The sequence below is a fragment of the Prionailurus bengalensis genome, chromosome B3 (genome assembly GCF_016509475.1).
Source record: "Prionailurus bengalensis isolate Pbe53 chromosome B3, Fcat_Pben_1.1_paternal_pri, whole genome shotgun sequence".
Classification (NCBI taxonomy): Eukaryota; Metazoa; Chordata; class Mammalia; order Carnivora; family Felidae; genus Prionailurus; species Prionailurus bengalensis.
In genome coordinates this window covers 2,455,672-2,481,484 of record NC_057355.1, presented here as the reverse complement: position 1 = coordinate 2,481,484, position 25,813 = coordinate 2,455,672, and the positions used below count along the sequence as shown (strand labels likewise).

The following is a 25,813-nucleotide window of genomic DNA, read 5'->3' as shown; positions in this document are numbered from 1 at the left end:
TCAAGAAAATGCAAATCAAAACCACAGTGAGGAGGCGCCGATTCAAGCTGGCAACTAGAAGGATCCTGAACTCACTTCCCCCAACAGACACGTGAACTCTACTGCCACATGTGGACCAAAAACAAAAACCTAAAAACTGGCGGAGAGACCGCTTTACATCAGACAAATGAGAGAGTTGGGGGGGGGGGTAGGAAAGTCTGAGACACAGTCCCATAAACCCACTCATGAGGGGGCGACCCACAATCAGGAGGGGGCCCAAAACTTTGAGCTCCCCACTGAGGAGCGAAGAGCTTATACCCGCCACATCGGACACCCCAACTTTTAAGGCTCCTGAGAGATAAGCCTTCAAAACACCTGGCTTTGAAGAGCCCTGGGGTTCATGCCCCCTGGACCCCTGGGGTTGTGGTGAGCTGAGGACAGCTGCCATCAGGCTGGTGCACACCCATCGCCCCAAGGCCCAGACTTTACGCAAAAGACACTCTTTTTTATTTTAAAGCGTTGGCCTGAGGGCCAGGGGTCTGTGGGGGTCCAATCAGGGGACAGAACTGGTGAGCGCCCTCTTCCCACCCCATCTGCCTTCCCACCCCATCTTCTTTCTCTCTTTTCTCTTTTCTTTTCCTTCTTTTTTCTTCCCCGTTTTCCCTTTGCAGCAGGTGTCACCTCTGTGCTCCCTCTGTGCAGGGAGAGAGGGAGAGACAGAGAACCCCAAACAGGCTCCACGCTGTCAGCATAGAGCCCGACATGGGGCTTGAACTCACGAAACCTCGAGATCATGACCTGAGCCTAAACCTAGATGCTTCACCGACTGAGCCACCCAGGCGCCCCAAAAGTACGTTTTAATTGGGCGAATTGTATGGTGTGTGAGTTATATCTTAATAAAACCATTTTCAAAGGACTGTTCACTTATTCATTCGTAATATCCCTGTCCTCCACGGCTCCTCCTGCCGGCGTGATGTCGTAAACATGCAAACGCTATTCATGAGGCTGACTGAATGTCTGGTGGGTCTGCCTCTGACAGGGTCAAGGTCAAATGTGAGCTCCCCGGCGCCTCATCCTTGCCCCCGGTGAGCCACACTCCCTGCCATGGACCCGCTGCGTCCTGTCCCATCTTGCTACTGCTTATCCTTGCTCCTGGTCCCTTTTCAAGAGTAAGTTTAGGCGTCACGCCTCCGTAGTGACGTCTCCACGCAAAACAGCTGCCTCCAGAACAAATCCAGAACTCTCTCTGCGAAGCAGACCCAAGGAAGTCTTCAAAGCAGGAAGGCACTGAGGTGGTTGTCGGCCATTGTTTTAACGCCTGGTAGGACAGCCCTTCATCACATGCCTGTTTCACATGATAACACTATGTTGTCTAGTTAACGAGTGATGCCTCCCTGCTAGCTGTGTAAGAGCTCTCCTAAATTTAAAAACTTCCCCCCCCAAAAAAATTTGAATATTCTTCTCCCCAGACAGGGTTTATATTTCCTCTCACTTAATAGAAATGCCCTTCCGTAGAGTGTTGTCGTATCAGGTCTAGTGGGATGGTCCAAAGAATTAAATGAACTAATGTAAGCAAAGCACCTGCATCGGTGACCAACAAGCACCCCAATGTTCCAAACAGTCACCGCGTAGTGCCAATCTGTTTCCCAGATAGTCCTCCGTTCACATCCTCCTCTTCAGAGACTGGAAATACGCGACGGGAAATAACTGGAAAAAATGCACAAACGTGCGTAGAGATATGTCCACCTCAGTGTCGGTGGGAGAAGGCGACGGTGAGGTGGCACCGAGGGTGTTTCGGCAGCAACTGAGTCACTTTGATCCTTCTCAGTCACTTTGATCCTTCTGCTAAAAACAAGTCGAAGGGTTGGAGGGGATGGGAAACAGCAAATACCGGTGAAAATAGCAAAGGAGTAAAAACACCCAGGGGCCACGCAGTGAACGGAGGCTGCCCCACAAGTTTCCTGGCAGGTAAGCAGCCCAGAAGCCGGCTGAGGCCCTGTGATCATTTTATGAACCGGCTGAACTTGAACTTCACCTTCTAGAGCTTTATGGGATATCGGGAGCAGAAGGGAAGTCCCGGCTTGTTCTCAAGATGTGAAGCTTAATAGGACGCAGAGGGAGCTTCCCCCCGCCGCCCCCACATATTTACATCCTCAGTTAAAACATAAACTGGAAATAAGTCCGTGCCCCCCCCTCGGGAACTGCACGAAAACTGCCGGTCTGGAAATGGCCGTGAACGGAAGAGGGGGAAGCCTTCCTCATTTGCTGGTGATTAACAATTACCAGGCGGCCCTCGCAAGAGCTGGCAGCCCGAATTCATACCACATGTGTGTCTCGAAAGAAACCTCTAGACCAGAATTTAGTTTAAAATGGTTCCAGGCTGGTGGTGCCCCAGCCACCTGGCAGGAACAAAATCGAAACTTCTCTGGAAGAATGAGCTTTAACTTAAGTCACAAAGATTCCCACCGAGACACGAACAAGATGTATAAGCTCTCAGAGAAAAAGGTAAAAAAGAATAAAAATAAAAATAAAATAAAATAAAATTACATATATATACATATATACATATATATACCTATATACATATATATAGGTATATATATATATATATATATATATATATATATATATATATACATATATAGGCAAATGGATGAATGAATGCATAACTAACTAAATAATACATACATACATAAAACACATACTAGAATAGGGGTGCCTGGGTGGCTCAGTCAGGTAAGCATCCGACTTCCGCTCAGGTCATGATCTCACAGTTTGTGGGTTCAAGCCCCACGTCAGGCTCTGTGCTGACAGCTCCGAGCCTGGAGCCTGCTTTGGATTCTGTCTCTCTCTCTCTCTCTCTCTCTCTCTCTCTTTCTCTGTTCCTCCCCCACTTATGCTCTGTCTCTCTCAAAAATAAATAAAAACATTAAAAAAAAAATTTTTTTTAAAACACATACTGGAATAGGCACCCTGAGAGAGAGTCAGAAGGAATAAGACACACAAAATCAAACCTAGAAAGACTTCACAGTGTGGGAAAAAACAGACACAGAAAGCAAAGGAAATACGTTTATATTTTCAAAGAAATAGAAGAGACGATAGAACAACTTAAGGAGAGAGAGACCATGAAAATGTTCTCAGCAGACTTGAAAAAGTACCAAGAAATTTAAAGAAATAATAACATTATTGAGATTTGAAAGTAAATCGGCGGGTTGGACAGTGGATGTGATGGCACCGGAGAGGGGCAAGAGGACTGGAAATACAGACCTGAAACAGATGTCCCGACGGCCACCAAAAGGGACCAGGAGCATCGAGGAGGGTTCAGACCATGGAGGAGGAGTGGGGAGCCTAGCATCTAATCCGCGTTCCAGGAGGACAGTCCCTCCCTGCACGTGAGCCTGGACGAGCTTCCTCCGCCCCGAAGAAATCATCCGTCCACAGGGTCGTGAAACCCGACAAATCCCAAATAAGATCAGTAAAAGAAAAAGCATACTTAGCTCCTAGCTGAACCACCGAACGTGGAAACATAGAGCGGCTCTTTAAATCAGCCAGCGAGAAGACAGATGGTCTTTAAATGAGCAATGATTAAGCCGGAAGCTCCCGTCTGGGGGGCAATTGTGAAATAATTAGTCCCACGTGGCAAGAGAAAGCGACCATCGGCGTAGACTCAGAGACCAGGTAACAAATCTTTAAGTGAGTGAAATGAAGTTCTTCCGAAGAGAAAACCTGAGGGACTTTGCCACCAGTGTATCATCACCAGTGCAATTCCAGAGAAGGGGGAGGGGGAGAGGGAGGGGAGGGGGAAGGGGGAGGGGAAGGGGGAGGGAGGAGGGGGAGGAGGAGAAAGAGGGGGAGGGGGAGGGGGAAAGGGGTCATAGGGAGGAGGAGGTGAAGGAGGAGGGGAGAGGGGAGAGAAGAAACTCCACGTTGAAGGCCTGTGATACAAAGAATGTCAATAAAAAAAAAACTGGATATTTGGATAAATCCAAACAAAAATGGCTGCGTGGAATAATAACCATACCTTGTGGTTTCGCAAACGAAAGCAGAGCTAAGTTACCTGAAAATAATAGGATGTAAGCCGAGAGAGTACTGTTGGGATGAAAATATTCAGTGGTTTTTTTGTACCGTTCGGAAGGTAAAGACGGATAAACTTAGCACTTCGAAAACCTGAATGTGCGTGCCACATTTTCTGGGATAGTCATAAAATTACAGAAACAGAGTTATAAACAGAAACAATAGAGGAGAAGAAGAACGAGAAAATATAACCAACAAAAAAAGGCAAGAAAGCAGGAGGGGAAAAAAACAGGAAAAGTAGAAAAAATATTTAAAATGACATAATTTTACACGCATATGTGTGCGTAATTTAAGAGGCCCTATGATCCAACTAAAAGAGAAGGATTGTCTGGGGCGCCCGGGTGGCTCAGTCGGTTGAGCATCCGGCTTTGACTCAGGTCATGATCTCACGTGCCACGGGTTCGACCCCTGGGTCGGGCTCTGTGCTGACGGCTCAGAGCCTGGAGTTTCGGATTCTGTGTCTCCCCTCTCTGCCCCTCCCCTGCTCATGCTCTCTATCTCTCTCTCAAAAATAAATAAACATTAAATTCTTTTTTAAAAAAGAGACAAGGATTGTCAGGATAGATGTCCTTTAAAAACATTTTTTTTAATTCACTTTTAAATAAAACCTTAACTTTTTGGAGAAGTTTTAGGTTTACACCGAACTCGAGAAGGAAGTACAGAGATTTCCCACACGCTCTCTGCCCCCACACGTGCACAGCCGCCCCCATCGTATGCACCTGCCGCCAGAGGGTATGCTTGTTACCAGGGATGAACCCGCGCTGACGCGTCATCATCGCGCAGAGCCCACAGTTCACCTCCGGCTCCTTCTTGATGGTGTACATTCTGTGGGTTTGGACAAATGCGCAATAACATGCCCCCATCACTGCAACCTGATGCAGAGGATGTACGTCACTGCTTCTGTTGATCCGCTCATTTCTCCCTCCACCCGCCCCACCCCGGGCAAACACTGATCGTTTACTGTCTCCATAGTTTGTCTTCTCCAGAAAGCCATGTGGGCGGAATCACATAGAGGTAACCTTTTCAGACTGGCTTCTTTCGCTTAATATTATACATTTAAAGTTCCTCCGTGTGTGTTCATGGCTCGGTGGCTGGTACGTCTTCAGGGCCGGATAACATCGGTTGTCCGAATGGACCACAGTTTGTGTTTCCATTCCCCTCCTGAGGGACCTCTCGGTGACTTCCAAGTTGGGGCGATTATGAACAAAGCTGCTGTGCCCATCCGTGCGCAGGTTTCCGTATGGGCACGAGTGTTCAGCTCCTTTGTAAACGCCAGGAGGTCCAAGCGTTGATCGGACGGTTAAGAGTATGGTTGGTTCTCTGAGAAACCTCCAAACTTGTCTTCCAACGTGGTGGCGCCATTTTGCATCCCCACCGCAGAGCATGAGAGCCGGTGCTGTTCCCCATCCTCGCCAGCAGGTGGTGGTGTCCGTGTTCCCTGTTTTGGCCATTCCAATACGTGTGTGGCGGTCCCTCAGGCTTGTTTCCCTTTGCATGTCCCTGACGACGTAGGAGCATCTTTTCATGTGCTTACTTGCACGTGTAGGTCTTTGGGGGGGGGGGGGGGTATCTGCGAAGGTCTTTGCCCACTTTTTTTAATTAGGGTTGTCGTCTCAGCGTTGGGTTTTAAGAGTCCTTTGTATACTTTGGGTCACAGTCCTTTATCAGATGTGCTTTCTGCAAAGACAACAGATACGGAGCTGCCCCACCTCCCCCCACACCCCCCTACAGCTGTAGTCACACCCAGCCTCCTACTCGGTGGCTCGTCTTCTCATTGTCTTGACCGTTGTCTTTCCCAGAGCAGCCTCGTTTTCCTTTTAAAGAAGTCCAGCTTATCAGGGATTTATTTTACAGATGCATCAGACGAAGGCTAATCAAAATGAATCTGGCGCCAGTTTATGGAAAAAGCAGATTTGAGCAAAAATAATTAATAGAACCCAAGTCACTATAGAATGAGACCTGCTTTAAATCATGAAAAGGATACAATTCCAAGCTTGTTGGCACCTTCAATCAGCGCCCTCTGTACTGACATAACAAGGGACATGTAGCCTGGGCAGGCGCCCCAGTGTATAGACTTTTTAAAGAATGCAATTAGCAGGAGAAGGATACAGTGTTTCCTCAAACAGACATGAACTGGGGCGCCTGGGTGGCGCAGTCGGTTGAGCGTCCGACTTCAGCCAGGTCACGATCTCGCGGTCCGTGAGTTCGAGCCCCGCGTCGGGCTCTGGGCTGATGGCTCAGAGCCTGGAGCCTGTTTCCGATTCTGTGTCTCCCTCTCTCTCTGCCCCTCCCCTGTTCATGCTCTGTCTCTCTCTGTCTCAAAAATAAATAAACGTTAAAAAAAATTAAAAAAAAAAAAACAGACATGAACTATTTACCAAGAAGAATCAATCGTAAACAGGGCCATCAAACCACTCACAACAACCACAGTGGCCTGGAACAGGACCACAGGTTCTGACAACAGCACCGTTAGCCGTAAAGCCCGATAAAAGGATAACCGGAGAGAGAGGAGACAAACTTGTGTTGCCCGAGGTTAGGGGTGGCTGTAAAGGGACAGCAGCAGGGGGCTGGAGGGAAGGTGGGGCAGCTCCGTATCTCGATTGGGGTGGTGGTTCCACAGAGCCACACGGTGGGACAGCATAGCACCGAACTGAACACTTGTAACAAGGTCAGACGTCTGGGGTCGATGTCCTACGGTGGCCACGCAGGGTGCAGCCACGGGGAAAGTGAGGCTGTGCTCCCGGGGCTGTCCTTGTAACTCTGAGCCCATCCACAATTATTTCAAAAATAAGTCAGGAAAGCTTTTTAAAAGAGTAACTGGAAAATACCCATGTGTTTGAAAAATCAAGAATCACGCCTCCTACATAACTCGTGGGTCAAAGAAGAAAACGATACCGGAAATTTTAAAGCATTTCGAGCTGAACGATAATGCGAATTTAGATGTCAGATCTTGTGAAACGCGGCTAAAGATAAGGCAATACTTTAGAGAAGCTATCTTAAATGCTTCTATTTAGAAAGATAAAGGCTGAAATTAATTAATGAGCTAATCATCAAAGGATGTAGAAAAGAGACAACGATAGAGGTGAGAACAAGATTTATGACACATGTAATAGGGGGACTGACAAAATTAAAAGTTGGTTCTGGGAAAACATTGGTGAAACTCCAGCGAAATTAATCAAGAAAAAAAAAGAGAGAGAGACAGAACACACATAACGGGAAAGGTTAAGAGGGGACATGATTACAGATTTAAAAGGTAAGAGACTATAATAAACAACTATTTATAGAATAAATATGAACAATGAAATAAAATGAAAAAATTCTGAGAAAAAAAAATCTTTATCAAAATACCACCAAATAAAATTCACCAATTCGTAAAAACAATCATACATGATGACCATGTGGGATTATTCCAGGGATGCAGGGAGAGTTCATTCAAAACTCAGTTACGGTAATCTACCGTATTCACAGGCTAACAGAGAAAAATTACATGATCCTATCAATCGGTGCAGAAAAGCATCTGACAAAATTAAACACTGAGTCATAATGTAAACTCTCAGTGCACTAGGCCTAAAACAAGAACATTCTCAACTTCATAAAGGATGTTGGCAAAAACCCCACAGCTAACAGCTCTCTTGATGAGGAGAACCGAATGCTTTGCCTCTGAGGTCGGACACAAAGCAAGAAAGCCTCATCTCAACACTCATTGGACTTGGTGCTGAAAATTCTGGCCACTGCAATAAGGCAACACAAGGAAATAGAAGGAGTTCAGTTGAGAAAGGAAGAACGAAACCTGTCTTTATTTACAGATGACACGACTGTCTACATGGAACATCCCAAGGCATCTTTGAAAATAATTCATAAAATGAATAAGTGAGTTCAGTGATTTGCAGTAAACAGATGTGCAGTATGTTTATTTGCAATAAACATAACAAAAATCAATTAGATTTCTTTCTACTGGCAATGAACACACAGATACTAAAATCTAAATTTAGTATTGTAATACCATTTACAATCGCTCAAAAAAAGAAAAATCCTTAGGCATAAATCCAGGGAAACATAGTCAGGACTTGTACAGAGCAAACTACGAAACACTAAGGAGAGAAGCCAAAGATCTCAGTAGATAGATACACCATATTCATAGATGGGGAAACTCGGTAAAGATTAGTTCTCCCCAAATCTATATATAAAGTTCATGTGATTCCTACTAAAAATCCCAGTAAGACTTTTTGTATAGACGAAATTATCCGAAAATCTATACGGAAATGGTAAGAGACTAGAGTAGCTAAAACACCTTTGGAAAAAGAACAATAAAGTAGGAGAAATCAGCCAACCTGATTTTGAGAACTGTTACGTAGCTACAGTAACCAAAAATGTGCGGTATTGGAGGACGGATACACGTATGGACTAGAGAACCCAGAAACAGACCTACACAAACATGCCCACCTAATTTATAACAAAGGTGCAAACGCAACTCAACGGGGGCAAGAGAGTCTCTTCAGCAAATGATGCCGCAGCAAGTGAACATCGATGGGGGTGGGGAGGGAGGTGAGGGACGAGGAGGCGTGGCCCGCATCTCTTAGCTCTTACAAAAATGAACTCAAACAGGACCGACGCATAAAAGGTTAAGTTATAAAACTTTTAGAAAAAACAGAAGAAACTGTTCAGGATCTAGAGCCAGGGAAAGGGTGCTTAAACTTAACACCAAGAACATAATCCATAAAAAGAATTGATAAATTGGACTTCACCCAAATGAAAAACTTTTGTTCTCTGAAAGATCCCCGTAAGAGGATGTAAAGACAAACTACATACCGTCCTGGAGAAAAGATTTGTAAGCCACGTATGCAATAAAAGACGAGTACCTAGAATATATAAAAAGTTCTTCAAACTCCATAGGAAAAATAACAATCTAATCAGAAAATGAGCCAAACACAAGAACAGACGTTTCTCTGAAGAGGCAAATAAACACACGAAAAGATGTTCAATGTCATCGGTCATTAATGAAACGCAGTTGAAAACCACAATGAGATATTATTACATACCCATCAGAATGGCCCAAGTAAAAAATGGCGGCATCGAATATTGTCAAGCTTGCAGACAAACTGGATCACTCATACTTTATGTGAACGTAAAACGGACAGCCACGCTAGAAAATTGTTTGGCAATTTCTTTAGAAATAAGACATACAGCCGTTGTAGAACCCCAGAACTGGACTCCTGGGTGTTTATCCCGGTGAAATGAAATCATATGTTTCAGCTGCACAGGAGTGTTTGTATCAGCTCTACTCACAATGGCCAAAAAGTGAAAACAACACGGAGGTCCTTTCATTGCGAGTGGGCCATCCATACAAAGCAACCCTACTCAGCAATGAAAAGGAATTACTGATACACACAACAGGCTGAGTCAACCTCCAGAGAATTCTGCTGCGTGAACAAAGCCGGTCCCCAAAGGTTACACACTGTCTGATGCCATTTATACAACCCTCTTGAAATGGTGAAAGTTTAGAAATGGTGGCCATGGGGGAAGGTGGCGTGGGGGTGGGAGGGAAGTGAGTGTGGCATAAAGGGGCAACAGGAGTCTTTGCCGTAATGGAAATACAGCGACACCTTGGATTGAGAGTAACTTGTTCTGCGAGTGTGCTGCAAACATTTCCAATAAATTTGAACTTGACAAACGAGCGACGTCTTGCAATACGAGGAGCACGGGACGCCGAATGTCACACGATCACAACTGAGCCAATGGTTCTTTGAAATTCACTTTGACATCCAAGTGCTTTGGATTACGAGCATGTTTCCGGAACGAGTTATGCTCGCAAACCAAGGCGTTACTGTATTCCGTACATTGATTGCATCAATGCCAATAACCTGCTTGTGATATCATACTAGAGTTAGCCAAGATGTTACCATTGGGAAAAACTAAGGTATACGCATCTCTTTGTATTATTTTCTTACAACTTCATGTGAATCTACGATAATCTTGAAATAAAGAATTTAATTTTAGAAACTATTTAAAAATTGCATTACCAATACCCCAAAATAGCAGTTAGAAGATGGAATTATTTTAAAAGGTTACCTTCACAAAGCTCATGAAAGATATGTAAGCTCCTTCTGAAGAAAATTACAAAACTTACTGAAGGGCATTAAATAAGTCCAGAATAATGGAGAGAGAAATCATATACACAAAAATGGGAGACACAAAAAAAATCATATGGATGTCTGTTCTCCCCAAAGTCATTTATAAATTTAAGGCAGTACTAACCCAAATTGCAAATGTTTTTTAGAACATCACAAACGGATCCTTAAATTTTTATCAAGAATCAAATGGCATTAAATAGACACATACTTAACTAAGCACAGAGAAACTTCCATACGAGAGAATAATAATTATTTTTAAATATAATGATTAAGATAGTAGAGTTTGACATTAGGATAACAAACTGACAACAGAACAGAACAGACAGGCTGGGATAGCTTCATGTTCATATGAAGAAACCCAATTTGTGAGAGAGCTAACACTGTACATGGGGCGGGGGGGGTGGGGACAAACACTAATTGAGGTGTTGGGACGATAGGCCAACCGTGTGGAAACGATGTAATGGACCAGTACATTCACAAATATCAATTCCAGGTGGATTAAATACATACATACAAAAGTCAAAGCTATAAGATGTTCAGAAGACAATGGAAGAGGATAGCCATGATAACAGAGCATGTTTAGCAAAGGATAAAAGTTTCAAACCAGATGCAAAACAGCACAAACTGTAAAGGACTTGATTGGTAAACTCCCACTACAATAAAGAACTCCTACTCGTTAATTAAAAGAGTAAAACAAGTTAAGAGCTGGAAAAAGAAAGAGACCAACAACCCAGAAGAAAAACAGAAAAAGTTCGGCTGGGCGTATCACATAAGAGGAAATTCAAACATCCCATAAATATGGAAATACGCGCAACTTACTAGCAATTAGGAAAATACAAAAATAAGTTATTGTGAAAAACAATTTAATAGGCGCCAGACTGGAAAAAAAGTTTAAAAGCTTGATGATACCAGGAACTGGTGAGGATACAGACCAACCGAGAAATTTACACCTGCTGAAGGAAGGGTAGGTTGGCGTAGTGTTTTTAAATTTTTTTCTTAATGTTTATTTATTTTTGAGAGAGAGAGAGAGAGAGCACAAGTCAGGGAGGGGCAGAGAGAGAGACACACACAGAATCCGAAGCAGGCTCCAGACTCCGAGCTGTCAGCACAGAGCCCCACGCGGGACTTGAACCCAGGAACCATGAGATCATGACCTGAGCCGAGGTCAGGCGCTTAACTGACTGAGCCACCCAGGAGCCCCTCAAGCACTTTAGAAAATAATTCAACAGTATCTAGTACAAATGAAGATAATGATGATGTCATACCTGAGACTCACTGATTTCACATCTAGCTTCATACCTATTGAAACCTGCAGACGCACACGGAGACAAGTACAAAAATGTCCACAGCAGTACAGTCTCTAAGTTAAAGAGGAGTAGAGGCAAGTAACCCAAATGTCTATCAATAGTAAAATGGATAGTGTAGTCACACAATAAAATACCGTAAAGCAGCGGGAAAAAAATCATTGAGTTACAACAAAATGAAATGAGAGGCGCCTGGGTGGCCCAGTCGGTTAAGCGTCCAACTTCGGCTCAGGTCGTGATCTCGCGGTTCGTGGGTTCGAGCCCTGCGTCGGGCTCCGTGCTGACAGTGTGGAGCCTGCTTGGGATTCTCTGTCCCTCTCTCTCTTTCTCTCTCAAAATAAATAAACCTTAAAGAAAAAGACGGGCACCTGGGTGGCTCAGTCGGTTAAGCGTCCGACTTCGGCTCAGGTCATGATCTCGCGGTTCGTGGGTTCGAGCCCCGCGTTGGGTGCTGTGCTGACCGCTCGGAGCCTGGAGCTTGCTTGGATTCTGTGTCTCCCTCTCTCTCTGCCCTTCCCTCACTTACAATCTCTCTCTCTCTCTCTCTCTCTCTCTCTCTCTCTCTGTGTGTCTCTCTCTCTCAAAAATAGATAAACATTAAAAAACCAAAGAAATGACATGAATGTATTTCTGGGGCATAATTTGAGTAGCAGAAGCAAGCCTACCAACAGAGCAATCACTGTGCAATTGCATGTGTATTATTGTCCAACACAGGTAGAGCTGAGGCCTCCAAAGTTCCTTGACGAGATGGCGTTGACTCACTTTCTTCCTCCCTGCTAAACACAGCTAAATACCCCAGAAATCATTCAAGATAGCAACGAAAGGATTCGGAAAGCCAGAAAAGAGACGGCTAGGTGGGTAGGAGACTCAGGACTTGCAGAATAGCAATATGGTGAGTTCCCCGGCTTTCTTTTTACCGACCATATACCCGGGAGAGCCCTCTGACCCAGAACCGCAGACAGGCAGACACAAGGAGGGAACAGAAAACAACGTTCTCTCTTGCCTGGCCAGAAGGCGGGGAAAGGGGGGAGATCAGCAGGACCCAGCAGAAGCCCCAGCCCCTTCCCCACCACCAGGGCACCAGCAGGTGGTCCGCTCTGCAGCCCCAGGCTGACCCAGCCCCCACTCCAGAACTAGGGCACGAGCAGGAAGTCCGTGCACCTGCATCATTTGAGCATCAGCTGAGCGCTTCATTTTCCTGCCCTCCACCTACTGGCCAAAAAGACGGAGGCCCAGCCGCTTCTGCCCATCCCACCCTGAGTGGCAGATGGTCACCCGTGATCCCAGGCAGGCCAGAGAAGCTCTTTCCACCCCGGGAGGCAGAACTGGAAGGAATATGTACCAGCAGGGCCAGAAAAATCGAGCGGGACCGGAATAGCGCTGCAAGGACCCTGGAAACTGAAGTGTCGTTACAACAGAAGCCCAGAAAAATAGCCCGGAGCCCCATGCTACGTGGAAGTAGGTATTGCCTGCTGAAACACGCGATTTAAGTCGGACCAAGAGACTCTGAACATGATAATGAAAATATCCGAGTTACACTTAACAGGCACTTAAAAAAAATTTTTTTTAATGTCTATTTACTTTTGAGACGGAGAGACGGAATGTGAGCAGGGGAGGGGCAGAGAGAGAGGGAGACACAGAATCCGAAGCAGGCTCGAACTCACAAACCACGAGATCATGACCTGATCCGAAGTCGGACGCTTAACCGACTGAGCCACCCAGGCGCCCAAGATTCATTCATTCATTCATTCATTCATTCATTCAAAGACAGAGAACAAGCGGGGTATGGGCAGAGAGAGGAGAAACAGAATCCGGAGCAGGCTCCAGGCTCCGAGCTGTCGGCACAGAGCCCGACACGGGGCTTGAACTCACGCACCGTGAGATCATGATCTGAGCCCAAGTCGGACGCTGAACCGACTGAGTCACCCAGGCACCCCTAGAACTTTCCTCTTTAGAGGAAGATAAACATTTATTTATTTTTGAGAGAGACAGAGACAGAGTGAGAGCAGGAGAGGGGCAGAGAGAGAAGAAGACACAGAATCTGAAACAGGCTCCAGGCTCCCAGCTGTCAGCACAGAGCCCGACGGAGGGCTCGAACCCGCAAACCATGAGATCAGGACCTGAGCCCGAGTCGGACACTGAATCGACTGAGCCACCCACGTGCCCCGCCAGATTTGTTTCTTAAACTTGATGATTGATTGATATGCAGATATTTAGGGCATGTTTCTCTTTTTTTTTTAGAGTGCATATACATTTTATAAATTTCTTTTTACATTCCCAATATTTACTAAAATATGTTTTCAAGATCGGGGAACAAAACAATTACGGTACGTCCCTGTGGCGGCTCCTCGGGCAGCCGTCGTCATTTTTTCAGACCCTGTCCCAAGCCGGTGGGGGAAGGGCAAATTGACACAGTGAATCCCTCCCGCCTGTAGCTGGTGCTTACGATTCATTCTGCGGCGGGAACTTAGACATTTGCGTAGCTGGGAGAAATTAATGCAGAGCAATCGGGAGGCACAGCCCAGATAAGAGCCCCTAAACCCAGAAGGCTGTTTCGAGCCGGGATGGCTGAGGCTCCGGGTGGGGGGCAGGGTCAGGAAAAGCGCCCTGCAGATAACCCCCAAAGCTGACGGAGATGTGGGCTCTTGGACCCGTCAGGAAGGTATTCCGGACAGGGGTGAGCGCGAACAGCACGGAGAAGCCTCCGTGCGTTGTAACGGACACGCCAAGGGCCATATTGACAAGTATGAACCGCGAAGGCAGGTGGTTCACCTCTTCCTCCCGATCTCCCCTATTCTCCGGCTTCTTTCCGCCAAACCCCCTCTCACGAACCAAATGGGGTCCTCGCAGAACCGAGATTCCAAAGCCCAGCTTCCAGGCAAATGTCTTCTGAGCATGGAAATGGGGACCAGAGCTCACGTGGAGTCCGGAGGCCGGAGCAAGGTCATGTGATCGCGCCCCGCGGGCCTGCCCTCCCAGTCCCTCCACGGGGACCCCCCTGCCTCCCTCCCACCGTGCCCCCTACACCCCGGGGCTCCGTGGGAGTCCCCCAGCCTCCCTCCCGGCGGCCTCCCCAAGCTCCTCTTCTGTGCGGCAGGAAGAGGCAAGCGGCCAAGGGATTGGGTTTCCCGCTCGTCGAGGAGGCGGCCTGGGCCTCAAAGCCGCAGCAGAGCGAAGGGGCTCGTCTGCTCGCCGAGGCCCCGGCCACCCTCCCTCCACGCACAGCACAAGCCGGCGATTCAGAGATTCAGACGGTTGTTCTGACCTCATCTATCCTGAGTCACCCTGCAGGAGTGCTGACTTAGCCTAACCAATATTTTGAATTTGTAAAGAAAAGCAGAACTTTCCACACTCCAGAGGCCTTTCTCATGCGGATCAAAGCATCCTGCACTCTTTGAGGAGGGCAGCCCCCCGGGGAGGACCTCCCACGCGTCTGGTCTCATCTGCCACCATCCTCGCAGACCCAGGGCCATGACCCCAGACCCCTGCGGGAGGGAACGTCCAAGGCGGCCCCGTGTAAACCCACGTGTTGGCTCAAAAACCCTCTGCAAGGTCAGGCTATGTCGATAGGCTCTCTGCCGTAAGGGTGGCTTCGTGATACTATTCATTCATGCAACCGTTGTCTCCACGGGTATCTCTAGAGCCATTACTAGGGGCCAGTCCCCGATCCCTCCGCCCCCCCCCCCCCCCCCGCCACCACAGTGCCATACAAGGAGTGGCAGCTTCCGAGTGAGGAAATACAGTGCTTGAGGCCTAGGTGGCAACCTGCTAATATTTAGCTGGAGAGAAAGTAAGAAACAAATCAGAGGGCATCCAGGGGCGCTCGGGCCCCACCCCAGGTGGCCCCTCTGTCTATCCCATCACTGGTGCGCGTGGCCCTGGGCTGGAGGGCTGGTGGGGTGGCTGTTTGGGGAGGGCAATGACTAGAGAGCCGGGGGTGTCCACAGGCTCGCGTGCGGGGCCCCTGTGTTCAGGAGCAGGAGGACAGAGGGACTTGTGGCCAGTGGCCAACAGCCAGCAGATGGCTCTGTCCACGGCGCCGTGTCCCCGTGCAGATCTCCGAGACCTTGTCTGAACTTGACTCTCCAAGTCCTTACAGAGGGACATTGGTCCAGGTAGGAGCACAGAACCTCTGAGCTGTATGTGACCTTGACTCATGACTCTGAAATATCTAGACATTGGGCACGTGGAGCTCCCTCCGTGCTCCTGGCCCGTCCCGCCTGGACTAGAGGCGGGCCTGAAGGACAGTGATCGCCAGGAGAGACACAGAAACGCGGGAAGGGGCGCGCCTCGGAGGCTCAGGCGTCGGTTAAGCATCCTTGATTTGGCTCAGGTCCTGATCTCACCGTTTGGTCGGCGGGATCGAGTCCCGCATCGGGCTCAGCGCTGACAGTGTGGAACCTGTTTCATATTCCATGTCTCCCTCCCTCGCTCTCTGCCCCTCCCCTGCTTGTGCACACGCAGGCACTCACTCTCAAAAGTACATAAACTTACAACAAAGGAGCGCAGGAAGGAATCAACAGTAATGGACAGGGTAAACGTGGGAATTAATGTCAATGAATATTGACTCTACAGAACAATGATTATGATCTATTCTTGGGATCTGCTCGTAAATAGAATTAAAATGCACAACGGTAATATCAAAGAAGTGGGCAGGTGCATAAGGAGTTGTGTGTTAAGGTCTTAGCATTGTCTGAGAGCCGCTGAAAGCACTAATTCATATGAGACTAACACATTCAGAGTTAGGTTGCATATTTTAATGATTAAAAGAATAATAAAAATAATGTATAACTAACAAACCAACTACAAGAGAAATGGAATAGTAAAAAATATATATTAACCTAAAAGAGGGCAAGAAAAGAGAGAAAACCGAGTTTTAATAATACCCATAATTACAAGATAAAGATTGTAAGCTGGAGGAAAATTAGCCTAATTCTATGCTAGTTACATGAGACACTCCTTAAATATGTGAACGCAGGTTGATGATCAAAAGAAGAGGGGAAAAGCAACCAAAAGACATAGATTAAGCTTTACCAATAGCAAAAAATTTTGAAGCAAAAATTTTAAGCAAAAACTAGACAAAAGAGGGGCGCCTGGGTGGCGCAGTCGGTTAAGCGTCCGACTTCAGCCAGGTCACGATCTCGCGGTCCGGGAGTTCGAGCCCCGCGTCGGGCTCTGGGCTGATGGCTCAGAGCCTGGAGCCTGTTTCCGATTCTGTGTCTCCCTCTCTCTCTGCCCCTCCCCCGTTCATGCTCTGTCTCTCTCTGTCCCAAAAATAAATAAACGTTGGAAAAAAAAAAAAAAAACTAGACAAAAGATAGAGATTTCCCAATTACAAAGGTGATAACCCTCCAGGAAAATATTTATTTTAATTCTAAATGTCTATGCAAATAATATAGGCCTTCAAAATGTAGAAAGCAAAAATGGACAGAACCAAAAGCAGAAACAGACCCGCAATCATATTTGGAGACTTTCACACCCTTCTGTCAGTAACTAACAGAGGAATGGGATCAGAAAAGAGGAAAAGATCTGGAAAATGTGATTACTGAACTGGATCTAACAGGACAGACACGCATAGAACACGGCATCCAGCAACAACACGTATATTCTATTTCAACAAATTTCCACTGTTAACGTTATTCACGATACCTTCTCTTCTCCGACTGTAGAATAACCCATCTAGGAAACAATACAGAGACAGAGGAAGTAGAAATTCCCCACCTGCCTGAAAGTTAAACAACACGTTTCCAAATAAACTGCAGGCCACACAGGAAATCACGAGAGAACACGTACACTATTTAAAATAACGAAAATATGGGGGCGCCTGGGTGGCGCAGTCGGTTGGGCGTCCGACTTCAGCCAGGTCACGATCTCGCGGTCCGGGAGTTCGAGCCCCGCGTCGGGCTCTGGGCTGATGGCTCAGAGCCTGGAGCCTGTTTCCGATTCTGTGTCTCCCTCTCTCTCTGCCCCTCGCCTGTTCATGCTCTGTCTCTCTCTGTCCCAAAAATAAACGTTGAAAAAAAAAATTTTTTTTAAATAAATAAATAAAATAACGAAAATATGGAATATGAGATTTTGGAGGCAGCTGCTAAATTTCGAGGGAAGTTCATAGCCACAAAGTAGAAAAAAATAAAAGCCGTAGATCGGCGATCCAAGCTCCCATCTCAAAAAGTGAGAAGAAAAGAACAAAACATTAGGCGTGAAGAATGGAGAAGAAAGGAATAATAAGGATAAGGGCAGAGGTTAATTAAACAGAAAACACGGAACAGAGAAATCCAACGAAATCAAAAGCTGATCCTTTGAGACACCGTAGAATTGATCCCTTTCTGGAAATGGCAGATCCCTTAAAAAGAAAGAGGTAAAAACAAAGAATCAGTATCAGAAAAGGACAATAGTTCCTGCCGTGTCCAAAAATGACATGTACATGCACAAATGAGTGTAAATAAAACTGGGGAAGTCACAGTAACCTGACTTGTCACTGTCATGTGCGGGCCGTGACACTGGACCGCAGTTTGGCAAAACACTATCTTCGGGAGAAACCGCGAGAGTTTACCCAGGATCTCTCTGTATTGTTCTTTACGACGTCATGTGAATCTATAAGTATCTCAATAAAAACTCCAATTAAAATGTAGATTAGATCAGATTTTAGGAACGACTCTGTGCTCATAAATTCAGAAACGCAGATGAAAAAAAATTCCAGAACAAAAATGTGTGTTACCGGAGCTGATACGGGAAGAAATAAAAATCTCGAATATTCCTGTATCTATTAAATGGATCCAGTGATAATTCGAGACCTCCCCACGAAGAGATATCCAGGTCCAAATGGTTTACAGGTGAATTCTCCCAACCATTCAAAAAAGCATAGCTCCAGGATTAGTCCAACCATTCCAAAAGATGGAAAAGAGGAAATGTTTCCCAAATCATTTCGTGAGGCCAGCACACCCACAATATGAAAACCAGACAAGGGCATCACAAGAAAACAAGTTGAGGCTAATCTTTCCCACAAACACAAATGGCAAAAGTTGTAAGCCAAATAGTAGCATACCAAATCCATAGTTATATCGAAAGGATAATAGACCTTAACTAAACTGGGTTTATTCCGGGACCACGTCGTCTTAACATTTTAAAAAGTCTGTCAGTACAATGCACCCACGTTATTAAGAAGAAAGCAGGAAAACCCATATGATGATGGTGTCGGTAAATGCAGAAAAAAACTCATTTTGAAAAAACTTGACAATTGATGTGGGGAAAAATAAAACCTCTCTTCCAAATGCAAATAGAAAGAAACTTCCTCAATTCAATAAAGAGGATCTGAACAGAACAGAACGACAGCAAACTTCAGCCTTATTGGCAAAATAATGAAACTTGCCTCTTGAGACTGGAAGGAGACACGGTCGTCTCTGCAGAAAAACAAACCCAGACAGTGGAGACAAACTTTGGAGAGCTCTATCGGGCAAACGGACCAGGGGATTCAATATTGGAAAGGTACCAGTTCTCTTCAAATACACCTATAGAGTCGAGGCAATCGCAATGAAAATCCCAACAGCATAACCACGTCTCGTTTGAAGAACAAAGCTGGAAGACTCACCAGAGACCAAAAACATACATATTATGAAACTATCGTAATTAAGACTCTGTGGGGCGCCCGGGTGGCTCCGTCGGGTGAGCATCTGACCCTTGATTTCAGCTCAGGTCGTGATCCCAGGATCATGGGATCGAGCCCCGCCTCAGGCTCCGCGCAGAGCACGGAGTCTGCTTGAGATTCTCTCTCCCTCTCCCTCTGCCCCTCTCCCCCCCCCGCTCATGCTCTCTCTTTTCTCTCTAAAACAAAACCAAACCCTCTGTGATATCAGTGCAAAGAAAAAAGAGACTGATGGATCATAATGGGAGAACAGAAAGACACAGCGGGGTACGTGAGACGTAATAGACACATAGACAGCAGAGAGATATGGTGGTTCTTGAGCCTTTTATGACACGACTTCTGCTCAGTAGAGCCAGACAGGCTCTTCAAAAACTGTTGCTGCATCAATTAGATATCCACATAGGAAAGAATTTTAAACATCTATTTCACACCGTGTACAAAATCAACTTCGTATGAATTAAGGATCCAAGTGCGAAAGGCAAAACAACACAGCTCCCAGGAGAGACGCAGGGAAAAATCTTTGTGACCTCGCGGCAGACAGCGATTTCTTCGAAAGGACCCCCTTGCCCCCACCCCCTGGGGGACCTGGGCCGTTTGGTCTTTTTCGTGCTTGACTTGCTTTATGGATTCTGACACGTGTGAAACTGTAAAGTCAGCAGAAAAATCAGAAGACCGAGAAACGCAAGTCAAAACCACAATGAGCTACCGCCTCACACCTGTCAGAACGGCTAAAATCGACGACACACGAAGAAACAAATATCGACGAGGATGCGGAGAAAGGGGGACCCCCTCGCACTGTTGGTGGGAATGCAGACTGGCACAGCAAAGGACGGGGTTCCCACCAGAGTGGGCGGGGCCTCAGCCCCACCTGCCTGAGCTTCCTTGCCTCTGAGCTCACACCCTCCCTAAAGGGCCTTTAAAACCCCCTTTCCCTTCAAAACACAGTGGGTCTGGAGTGGCCAAGGAGTGCGTGCATTTCCTCCTCTTTCAGGGTCTATCTGACCCCCCGAGTGTGGTTAGGTGAGAGAGTCTGGCTTTCCACATCCTTCCACGTGAATTCATCCCCAGGGGCCCCGGACGCGCCCCCCGGAGAAGGGGGCCCGCAGGCGCCTGTACGGCACCCACAGGTTCTCTGTGCGTCCCCGCGCGGCTCTGGCACGACCCTGGGCAGTGACTTCCTCAGTCCTCCTCGTGCCAAACGCAACGCAGCCAGAATGGCTTGTTTCTCATTTGGCTGTGTATCGAACTTCCTCTTCTTTAATTTTTATATTAGGCGTTTCTAGAGCGGAGGCTGATGTCACAGGAACTCTTTCCAGATGTTGTTTTGAAATCAGTGTAACCATGGCATTGCTGGAGGCTGAGACGTCGTCCATCGGGGCCAACGGAGCCCCGCCTGGGTGCAGGGCGGGCAGGAGCTGGGGCGGGGGCGAGAGTGTCCCTGGGAGAAGGTGGGGAGCGGGGGTGTTATTCGGTATTGAGGTTCCCCCAGGAAGGACCCTGGGACAGCTGCCACCTTTGACCCTTATGCCCTGGCACTTTTCATATGAAACCCTCGCTTGCTTAGAATGCGCTCGTGGATGGTTTGAGATCACCTGTGCTCCCGCGAAAGGAAACCGAGAAAGCTCGGGTTCCAAGCTTGTCCTTCCCAGTTCCCTTCCCTTCCCTCTCTGCCTTCCCAGTTCACCCTTGTCTCCAACGTGACTCGACTGTGCACATCACCCCATCCCCGCCTGCAACAGGTGCACCCCTTCCCCACCTCCCAGCCTCCGCTGACGCCCCTCTGCTCACTCACACCACGCCCTGCGATCTCGACTTCCTTACTTGCATATCCTGCCTTCCACAGACACCTCCTCCAGGGTGCCCGTCTACAGACAGAGCCGCACATCCCGTGCCCCCCCCCCTCCATGTCTGCACCCACACCCTGAAGCAGGACACATGTGTGCCGTCCCTGCCTCCACGAGCACCGCAGAAGCTACAACTCTTGCTCAGTCCCCCCACCCCTTCCGACCACAACCCGCCCCCCCTCCAAGGGACACTCTTCTCACCGCTGCAAATCACTCTTTCCTTCGTGACTTTGCGCCTGCTGTTCCCTCCGCCTGAAATGCTCTTCCCTGCCTGAAATGTTCATATGACTCACTCATCCACCTCCCCCCGGTGCCTGCCCACAATCACTCTTTCCTTCGTGACTTTGCGCCTGCTGTTCCCTCCGCCTGAAATGCTCTTCCCTGCCTGACATGTTCATATGACTCACTCATCCACCTCCCCCAGGTGCCTGCCCACATGTCACTTCCTCACAGAAGCCTTCGTGGGCACCTTCTAGAAAAGGACAGTGAGATCCCCTCGTCACCGTCTCCTGCTCCCGCGTAAGATTTCTTCAGAGCCCTTCACTGTGTCGCGTCCTATCACAAAGGTGTTAACATCTGTCCCCTCCCCACCCCCCGGGCCAGAATACAGTTGTGTGCGGCCAGGGACTGAGCCTGCTTGTCTCCCCTGCCGCCCCCCGCAATGGCCTGGCCTAGGTGGGTGCTCTGCAAACACCGAATGTGTGATCCCAGCTCCGGGGACGCCTCCCTCCTTGGGAGCCTCCTTACAGCCCTTTTTAATCCGCTTTAAACACGATCCTTGAGGGCGGCGACTGGATCCCACAGGGCCGGGTGTGCAACAGGTCACGGGAAATACTTGTGCGATTAAGGAGAAGCACAAGAATTCATTCATTCTAGGAGCCTGTTGGAATCTCAAAATGATGTCTGAATTTCACTTATCTGGGCTCTCACCTGGCTACCGTGGTATCATCGTTAATAAACTTGACGCTTAGAGGCGCCCGGGGGGGGCTCAGTCAGTGAAGCGTCTGACTCTTGCTTTCGGCTCGGGTCGTGATCGCACAGTTTCATGAGTTCGAGCCCCACGTCGGGCTCTGAGCTGACAGCGAGGGGCCTGCTTGGCATTCTCTCTCCTCCTCTCTCTCTCTCTCTACGCCTCCCCCACTCTCTCTCTCTCTCTGTCTCTGTCTCAAAACTAACTAACTAAGTAAATAAATTCTTGGCATCGTTCGTGGCAAACGAGGAGTCTGGCCAGGCTCCCCCAACCCCAGTGGGGCGCTGGTCACTCCTTCGGCCCTACTCGGGTCGCACCTACAGAAGTCACATCGTGGGTGACGGACCAGGACGGAGCATGCCGGGCTGGGCGAGGCCTTTGGGGAAGCAGCTTACATCTGGACATCCCCACCGCGGGGCCGGACCTGCTAGCCTGCCATATAATGTTCCGTGATCCTGTTTATCGTATACGCGTTAAGCTGTTCCTTTCCTCCTCAAGGAAGCAAGTTGTGCAAAGGTCCTGGACCCCCTCCGCGGGGAGTGGAAGGCCTTCCCTGGTCTCTGTGGACAATCGTATGACCGTGCTCGGGGGGACTCAGCAGTAGGCGTGGGAGAAACCCTTCCGGGCTGGGTGAGCCGCACGAGCTCCAAGGTTCAGGGCCGCCTGGACCCTTGGGAAAGGCCACCTTCGATGGAAGACTGAAGGCACAGTCCTGGACAGAGTAAAATACCTCGAGCAGCCTCCGTCCCCCACAATTTTCATCTCGCTGGGATAACACGACTTGAAATAGGGTCTAACAGAAGAGAAGACATTCTGAACTTTGGCGGGTCTGCGAACACCACCTCGCTTCCCCCTCGGCCTTCACGATGGGCCCTCTGGCCAGCTCCAGTGCTCACGCCCGCGTGGGAAAATGCTCACGCTCCGCACCCAGGGGGCGAGTGCACTGACCCTCTCCTCCCTGCCCTGTGTGGCCCAGGTCTCCTCTGCCCTGGCCCTGGGAGTCAATCCCCCTCAGGTTCTCTACTGGGGGTGACGGGAGCCGCCCAGCACGCGCCGGAGACAGAGAGGAACCCTTCCAGGTGCACTGACCACACGCTTTGCGATTTCCAGCAGGGACCCGGGCTCCGTTACCGCCCCCTGACACAGCGTCTCCCCCCCATCGCTCAAGCGAGAAGGTTAACTGAGCCCGATTCACTGCCACGCTCATCGTTCTCGTTCCAGTGAGCCCTGGTTCACAGGCTCTAATTCGGAGCACCCAAAGCCAACCACAGAGCCTTCCGGCCCCGCGGGTCCCGGGCCTACCTTCAGGAACAACATCCTCCTACAGTTCTTGCCTCGATCGCCCCCAGCGGCGTGGAGCTGAGCCGCCTCCGAGGCCGGCGTTAGGTCAGGAAGGCTGCCGGGCCCGGCCTCCGATGTGTCCGCCAGCTGCACCGACGAGTGGAAAATCCGCTCCCTGCCCTGGCCCAGGGGCTTCTCAAAGGGATCGGGGTACTTCTCGTCGGGGCTCGAGCCGTCGTCGCTGGTCTTAGCGTGACAGAGCATCAGGGAGCGGGAGACAGACCGCAGTTTCGCGGACTTCCTGCTCCTGCCAGCGCGGCCGTGCGGGTCCATCCTCAGAGACGCCGTGGCGCTGCCCTTCGTTTTCTCCTGGCCCGCGGCCCTCGGCTGGCGGGCGCTGGCCGGGCCGGGCTTGGCCACCGCTTTGTCGCGCCCTGGAGGAAAGAGGAAGCGGAAAGAGGCCGTGTGACTTGCCCGTGACAAGCGGAGCCAGACGAGGGCCCCGGTACGGAGCCGTGGGTGCCCGTGAGGCAGGGCAGACCGTGGCTCTGGCCTGTCCACGTGGCCGGCCGGGTGGGGGCCCCGTGACCCCGCGTGCTTGCCACGCCCTCCATTCCCAGAACCGTGGAGACCAGGGCTTCTCGCATCCACACCCTCACTCTGCAGGTGGGGAAACTGAGGCACCAGAGGGGAAACGCAGCCCCCAAGCCCCCGGCGGAAGAAGCGGGGCCACGGGACGGTTTTGGAGATGACGGAGGCCCGTGCGTTGTGACATCTGCACTTCCGACGACTTGGCAGGGGCTCGGGTCTACAGAGCGGGTCGGGGGACGGGGTGGGGGTGCCGCTGCCCGTCCCCTCTCTCTACCCCCGGTGAGTCCCGCAGCACCTCCGGAGAAAGCCCAGAACCAGGAGCCCAGTCTGCTGAGCGCTGCTGCCTTGGGCGCCCCCTTCCCGGACACAGAGCCCGGGACCCCGTTGGGAGCGCCGTCCGGGGCCGACCCGCCACGGTCGACGTGAGCGTCAAAGAAGGTGGCGCGAGGGAAGGGCCGGGGCCTCGCAGGCAGCAGGCACCTGGCAAACCAACGTGCCCTTCCCCCGCCAGGGCTCCAGCTCCGTCAGCGCCCCCCCCACTCCGCCCCCCACCTCGCAGCCTGACGGGCCAGGCACCGGCTTCTTTTGCGCCATCGGTCAACACGTCTGTCCCGGCCCGGCCCGGCTCAGCTTGGCCAAGGAGGCGCCTCCCGCGGGCTTCAGTTTCCGGGAGGCAGGTGGCCCAAGGGGTCCGTCCATCCGAACAGGTCCCGACTCGGGTCCAAGCCACAGAGCGGAGCTGTCGCCAGGGCAGCGTGCTGTGCCCCCGCTGTTCGCGCACAGCCAGCATCCAGTAAGGAAAACAAGAGACCGTGCAAGCTTTCGCTGAATACAAGCCTTTCAGAGCCCCCGCAGAGGGGTCGCTCTTCAAAGAAGGCTGTTGTCCGACCCCCAACTGGCACAAATGGACCGTCTTCTGTATTAGCCTTTTACTTGTACCGAGTTATTCACCAGCCATTTCTAGCAACCCACAGCAGCGAATTAAAGCGGACGGAAGAATGCATCCGGGGAAGATTGCTCTGGAGGCCGGAGTATAGGTCAACTCAACACGGGCGCGTTCCGTCTCGCACCCTCGTGCCAGGATCTCAAAGCCCTGTGCTCTGCGTCCTTCTTTCTTTCTTTTTTGGTCAACATTTATTTATTTTTGAGAGACAGAGCATGAGCAGGGGAGGGGCAGAGAGAGAGGGAGACACAGAATCCCAAGCGGGCTCCCAGGCTCCGAGCCGTCGGCGCAGAGCCCGACGCGGGGCTCGAACCCACGAGCCGCGAGATCGTGACCTGAGCCGAAGTCGGAGGCTCAACCGGCCGAGCCCCCCCAGGCGCCCCACGCATCCTTCTATTTTAAGAGATAGAGAGACTTCAGAGCCAGACCGTTGCTGACCCCCATCCTGGCCGCAGCACCCCGAGCCCTGCAGGGGACACCCCCTCTCCTGAGCAGCCCGGGGCTGTGAGACACGTGCGGCCGCCCCCCAGGCCCCCGGCTCCGGCCGTTTCCAGAGTCAGCCTGATGGTACCTCGTCAACAATGACTAGAGTCCCTCACTCCCTGTCACGAACAGATAAGGTCGCCTGCCGTTTCACGGAAACGTAGAAGCTGCCAGTGAGCGATGCCCACGACTTTCTACCGTCTGCAAATGCCTTTGCCCCCGTCCATCCACCGCCTACACGCCCTCGGCAGCGGGACCTCCGCCCGCCTCCGACGGCTGGCCCGCCGTCCATTCCCTGGACCCCCCTCCCGCAGCGGGTGGAGGCACAGAGAGGTTAAGTCACTCTCTCAAGATCACGCAGCTAGGACTCGGTGAGAGCAGGACCGAAACCAGGCAGTGGGACTGTCACGGGAAGGTCACCCGATGTCTCCTCCGTGCCGGGTCTCCAGCAGCAGCGTGCGAACACAGCCAGGTCGTTTCTGCCTTTGAAAAACTGCCTGTCGACCCACAGCCTCTCTTTTTCTTCCTCTGTCTTTTGCTCAGGTGAGGATACTAAGCGCGAGACCTAGCA

At 49.8% G+C, this 25,813-nt stretch overlaps 1 protein-coding gene across 2 annotated transcripts in view; it reads right to left on the bottom strand.

Moving 5' to 3' along the window:
* Positions 1-25,813, bottom strand: part of IL16 (interleukin 16) — a 95,186-nt gene that overhangs the window by 46,326 nt on the left and 23,047 nt on the right. For both annotated transcript variants that reach the window (XM_043554612.1, XM_043554613.1), the window contains exon 2: positions 23,247-23,659. In XM_043554612.1, coding sequence (XP_043410547.1) covers positions 23,247-23,659 — 413 coding nt within the window. The remainder of the gene's footprint in view (positions 1-23,246; positions 23,660-25,813) is intronic.